This window comes from Oncorhynchus kisutch, linkage group LG23, assembly GCF_002021735.2.
Source record: "Oncorhynchus kisutch isolate 150728-3 linkage group LG23, Okis_V2, whole genome shotgun sequence".
NCBI classification, from domain to species: Eukaryota; Metazoa; Chordata; class Actinopteri; order Salmoniformes; family Salmonidae; genus Oncorhynchus; species Oncorhynchus kisutch.
Window position 1 is genome coordinate 33,541,954 of NC_034196.2, and position 6,412 is coordinate 33,548,365.

The 6,412-nt window shown below is 43.0% G+C and overlaps 1 protein-coding gene across 14 annotated transcripts in view; it reads left to right on the forward strand.

Annotated features, from left to right (window-relative positions):
* Nucleotides 1–6,068, forward strand: part of camk2b2 (calcium/calmodulin-dependent protein kinase (CaM kinase) II beta 2) — a 62,563-nt gene extending 56,495 nt beyond the window's left edge. For 7 of the 14 annotated variants that reach the window (XM_031803231.1, XM_031803234.1, XM_031803240.1 and 4 more), the window contains 3 exons: nt 4,523–4,598; nt 4,978–5,072; nt 5,318–5,652. In XM_031803231.1, coding sequence (XP_031659091.1) covers nt 4,523–4,598; nt 4,978–5,072; nt 5,318–5,553 — 407 coding nt within the window. In that variant the 3' untranslated portion in view covers nt 5,554–5,652. Of the gene's footprint in view, nt 1–4,522; nt 4,599–4,977; nt 5,073–5,317 lie in introns of those variants that run through there. The other 7 variants (XM_031803233.1, XM_031803236.1, XM_031803232.1 and 4 more) reach the window with 3 other exon arrangements.
* Nucleotides 6,069–6,412: the final 344 nt, after the last annotated feature.

Here is a 6,412-nt window from a genome sequence, read left to right on the forward strand (position 1 = left end):
ACAAGTTTTGTCAAGTGGGTTAGGGCATCTACTTTGTGCATGATACAAGGAATTTTTCCAACAATTGTTTACAGAGATTATTTAACTTATAATTCACTGTATCAGAATTCCAGTGAGTCAGAAGTTTACAAACACTAAGTTGACTGTGCCTTTATGTAACAGCATAACTTTAGGCCGTCCCCTCGCCCATACCTGGGCGCGAACCAGGGACCCTCTGCACACATCAACAACAGTCACCCCTCGAAGCATCGTTACCCATCGCTGCACAAAAGCCGCGGCCCTTGCAGAGCAAGGGGAACTACTACTTCAAGGTCTCAGAGCAAGTGACGTCACCGATTGAAACGCTATTTAGCGCGCACCGCTAACTAAGCTAGCTGTTTCACATCTGTTACATTTAAACAGCTTGGAAAATTCCAGGAAATGACGTCATGGCTTTAGAAGCTTCTGATAGGCTAATTGACATTATTTGAGTCAATTGGAGGTGTACCTGTGGATGTATTTCAAGGCCTACCTTCAAACTCAGTGCCTCTTTGCTTGACTTCATGGGAAAATCAAAAGAAATCAGCCAAGACCTCAGAAAATAAATTGTAGACCTCCACAAGTCTGGTTCATCCTTGGGAGCAATTTCCAAAAGCCTGAAGGTACCACATTCATCTGTATAAATAATAGTATGCAAGTATAAACACCATGGGACTACGCAGCTGTCATACCACTCAGGAAGGACACGTGTCTCCTAGAGATGAATGTACTTTGGTGTGAAAAGTGCAAATCAATCACAGAACAATAACAAAGGGCCTTGTGAAGATGCGGGAGGAAACAGGTAAAGAAGTATTTTTATTCACAGTAAAACGAATCCTATATCGACATAACCTGAAAGGCCGCTCAGCAAGGAGAAGCCACTGCTCCAAAACCGCCATAAAAAAAGCCAGACTACGGTTTTCAACTGCACATGGGGACAAAGATCATACTTTTTGGAGAAATGTCCTCTGGTCTGATAAAACAAAAATATTTGGCAATAATGACCATCATTACAGTGCCTTGCGAAAGTATTCGGCCCCCTTGAACTTTGCGACCTTTTGCCACATTTCAGGCTTCAAACATAAAGATATAAAACTGTATTTTTTTGTGAAGAATCAACAACAAGTGGGACACAATCATGAAGTGGAACGACATTTATTGGATATTTCAAACTTTTTTAACAAATCAAAAACAGAAAAATTGGGCGTGCAAAATTATTCAGCCCTTTTACTTTCAGTGCAGCAAACTCTCTCCAGAATTTCATTGAGGATCTCTGAATGATCCAATGTTGACCTAAATGACTAATGATGATAAATACAATCCACCTGTGTGTAATCAAGTCTCCGTATAAATGCACCTGCACTGTGATAGTCTCAGAGGTCCGTTAAAAGTGTAGAGAGCATCATGAAGAACAAGGAACACACCAGGCAGGTCCGAGATACTGTTGTGAAGAAGTTTAAAGCCGGATTTGGATACAAAAAGATTTCCCAAGCTTTAAACATCCCAAGGAGCACTGTGCAAGCGATAATATTGAAATGGAAGGAGTATCAGACCACTGCAAATCTACCAAGACCTGGCCGTCCCTCTAAACTTTCAGCTCATACAAGGAGAAGACTGATCAGAGATGCAGCCAAGAGGCCCATGATTACTCTGGATGAACTGCAGAGATCTACAGCTGAGGTGGGAGACTCTGTCCATAGGACAACAATCAGTCGTATATTGCACAAATCTGGCCTTTATGGAAGAGTGGCAAGAAGAAAGCCATTTCTTAAAGATATCCATAAAAAGTGTTGTTTAAAGTTTGCCACTAGCCACCTGGGAGACACACCAAACATGTGGAAGAAGGTGCTCTGGTCAGATGAAACCAAAATTGAACTTTTTGGCAACAATGCAAAACGATATGTTTGGTGTAAAAGCAACACAGCTCATCACCCTGAACACACCATCCCCACTGTCAAACATGGTGGTGGCAGCATCATGGTTTGGGCCTGCTTTTCTTCAGCAGGGACAGGGAAGATGGTTAAAATGAATGGGAAGATGGATGTAGCCAAATACAGGACCATTCTGGAAGAAAACCTGATGGAGTCTGCAAAAGACCTGAGACTTGGACGGAGATTTGTCTTCCAACAAGACAATGATCCAAAACATAAAGCAAAATCTACAATGGAATGGTTCAAAAATAAACATATCCAGGTGTTAGAATGGCCAAGTCAAAGTCCAGACCTGAATCCAATCGAGAATCTGTGGAAAGAACTGAAAACTGCTGTTCACAAATGCTCTCCATCCAACCTCACTGAGCTCGAGCTGTTTTGCAAGGAGGAATGGGAAAAAATGTCAGTCTCTCGATGTGCAAAACTGATAGAGACATACCCCAAGCGACTTACAGCTGTAATCGCAGCAAAAGGTGGCGCTACAAAGTATTAACTTAAGGGGGCTGAATAATAATCAGTTTTTGATTTGTTAAAAAGGTTTGAAATATCCAATAAATGTCGTTCCACTTCATGATTGTGTCCCACTTGTTGTTGATTCTTCACAAAAAAATACAGTTTTATATCTTTATGTTTGAAGCCTGAAATGTGGCAAAAGGTCGCAAAGTTCAAGGGGGCCGAATACTTTCGCAAGGCACTGTATGTTTGGAGGAAAAGGGGGGAGGCTTGCAAGCCGAAGAACACCATCCCAACCGTGAAGCGTGGGGGTGCTTTGCTGCAGGAGGGTCTGGTGCACTTCACAAAATAGATGGCATCATGAGGAATGGAAAATTATGTGGATATATTGAAGCAACATCTCAAGACATCAGTCAGGAAGTTAAAGCTTGGTCGCAAATGGTTCTTCCAAATGGACAATGACCCCAAGCTTGCTTCCAAAGTTGTTGCAAAATGGCTTAAGGACAACAAAGTCATGGTATTGGAGCGGCCATCACAAAGCCCTGACCTCAATCCCATAGAACATTTGTGCGCAGAACTGAAAAAGTGTGTGCGAGCAAGGAAGCCTACAAACCTGACTCAGCTACACCAGCTCTGTCATGAGGAATGGGCCAAAATTCACCCAATTTATTGTGGGAAGCTTGTGGAAGGTTACCCGAAACGTTTGACCCAAGTTAAGCAATTTAAAGGCAATGCTACCAAATACTAATTGAGTGTATGTAAACTTCTAACTCGCTGGGAATGTGATGAAAGAAATAAAAGCTGAAATAAATATTTCTCTCTACAATTATTCCGAAATTTCACATTCTTAAATTAATGTGGTGATCCTAACTGACCTAAGACATGGAATTTTTACATGGATTAAATGTCAGGAATTGTGAAAAACTGAGTTTAAATGTATTTGTCTAAGGTGTATGTAAACTTCCGACCTTAACTACATGTAAATATAATATATCCTGTATTTTTTTTTATACATATGTATTTGTAAGATACTTATTTGCATAAAATGGACCGAGACCAGTCTCAAAATCAATTATTAGTGTTTATTCTCGAGAGTACTGATCATAACACAATGAACATTGGTTTATATCACATTTTGTCTTAGCGTTTTGAATGCTGCTCCTCCTTCTCTCCGATATAATGGAAATATAGTTCACCTACAAAGAAATACATTGTGAAGCACTAGGCTGGTAGGGACATAAAGTGCTTAGCATTTAAGCAACAGTTTGTTGTATTAAATCATTAAAGTCTATATACTGTAGTCTGCGACTGACTTAGAATTAAAAGCAAATGAAATGTAAAATGCCTTATTTGGCTCAGTCAACAGGGCCTTTGAAACACGAGTTTGGCCAAAGTCTGGGGCTTCGTGCTCATGCGATGGTGCCTGTAAAGTAGGCCTGCAGTAGAGAATATCCTTTCAGCACTTGCAGAGCCGCTGGGGATTCTAAACCCCCTTTGGGCCACTCTTGCCAGGCTGGGCAGAGATGCAGAGTTGTTTATTTTACTTTTTTCAATAGGTAGTCTTATACGTTTGTGGGAAAAAGTGGGAATATGCCAGGCCTATTGGGCCAAAATAAATTACGGCCCATTGTATAGATAATAGAAAAAGAATGTACGAAAGTTTTAAGAGATCAGATTTTTGGTTTATAAATACTTTGCTACAATGACACAGTTAGCCTCGTTCCCTTCTTTTAGCATGTGCACGTAGTAAGTACACCGTCATGCATTTGAGATGTGTCCTTAGAGATTCCACAATGATTATTTAGTTGTGGACACCACATCACTCCCTCTCTTGCTCTTGGTCCTCATCTTTGTAAGTCACCTTGATTTTGCACCTGTGTTTTTTATCAGTTTCTTTATGACAATATTTATTAGCTAAAGCAAGTGGCTCTAGCAGCACACAAGTAGACTACAAATGCATGCTGGGCCGGGGGCGTGCCCTGAGCTCCTGAAGTGAGAGCTGCTGCAGCAAAATTGGAGTTGACGTTCCTGCCTTTGGGAATCTTGCTCTGCGGAATTTGTGGCAAAACCATTTTATTGTTCCCAACCCATGTTCACTCTGTTATTGGTTCCCCCTGCAGTGCGAAAACAGGAGATTATCAAGATCACTGAGCAGCTGATTGAAGCTGTCAACAATGGAGACTTTGAGGCCTATGCGTGAGTACACTACAACTCTCAGCCTGCCCCTCACCATAACACTAAAACTCCTAGTCTGCCCCAAATTTTACCCTAAAACTATGGGTGACATTTGACCTCTGCTAAACTGCACTGACCTCTGCAAAAAAACACCTTTATACTCTAAATATTGTAGCAGGGATGATAGCCTGCAACTCAAATCACCATAACACTACAACTCCCAGCATGCACCTCACTATCTCGGTACAACTACGGAGGTTCTAAACTGAGATTCTTTGGTTGCTCTTTTAGTCTGAGCTCAGATGATGTGTTGTGAAACAATGTGTTGTGTTGAGCTTGTTGTGTTTGTTGTGTAGTGACACAATATGTTGTAAAGTGTTGTGTTCTTTGTTTTCAACAGGAAGATTTGTGACCCATGTCTGACGTCATTTGAGCCAGAGGCCCTGGGGAACCTAGTGGAGGGCATGGACTTCCACCGGTTCTACTTCGACAACCGTAAGACAACCATTACACAACGTTAAGAAAATCACTACACAACTTTAACACAATCACGACAAAACCATTACACAACTATAGCACAACATTAAGACAACCACTACACAACTATAACACAATCTTAAGACTACTAAACAACCATTACACAACTATAACACAGGCTTAAGACAACCACTACACAACCTTAAAATAACCATTACACGACTATTATACAACCATAAACTATCTGTTCTCTCCTTTCTCAGTCCTGTCTAAGAACAGTAAGCCCATCCATACCACAATCCTCAACCCTCACGTCCACCTGATTGGTGAAGACGCCGCCTGCATCGCCTACATACGCCTCACGCAATTCGTCGACGGCACTGGCCGCCCATGCTCCAGCCAATCAGAGGAGACGAGGGTGTGGCATCGCCGAGAGAGCAAGTGGCAGAATGTTCACTTCCACTGCTCTGGAGCACCGGCCGCACCGCTGCAGCAGTGAACTGGTACACACACACACCAGCACGCACTCACTGTTACTAACACACACACTCATTAATTCACACGCACACCCACAGCTACACACACACACACACGCACACCCACAGCTACACACACACACACACACACACACACACACACACACACACACACACACACACACACACACACACACACCCCCAGCTACACACACACAAACACACACAGCTACACACACACACACACACACACCCACAGCTACACACACACACACACACACACACACACACACACTTCAGAGCTTGACAGTTATTGTTTCCAGAGTTGCTGTTAAACCTAGAATGCTTTTTTTTGTCTTCCAGGAGGAGTGTGAGAGAGAGAGAGAGAGAGAGAGAGAGAGAGAGAGAGGAAATGAGGATGGAGAGAGAGAGAGGAAAAGAGGAAAGGAGGATGGGGAGAGAGGAGAGAAAAGGATGATGGAGAGATAACAGGACAGGAGAAAGAGAGGAAGAGGAGAGAAGAGGTGAAGAGAGAAAAGGATGATGGAGAGAGATGGAGAGTGAGAGGTGAGGGAGGGAGGATGGAGAGTGAGAGAGAGAGAGGTGAGGGAGGTTGGCGAGAGAGAGAGGTGAGGGGGGATAGAAAGAGATGGAGAGAGAGAGGTGAGGGAGGATGGAGAGAGATGGAGAGTGAGAGAGAGAGAGAGAGAGGGAGAGAGATGGAGAGGGATGGAGAGAGAGAGAAAAGGAGGATGAGAGAGAGAGAGAGAGAGAGAGACAGGAAAGGAGGATGGAGAGAGAGAGAGGAGAGGAGGATGGAGAGAGGAAAGGAGGATGGAGAGAGAGAGTTGGAGAGTGAGAGAGAGGAAAGGAGGATGGGGA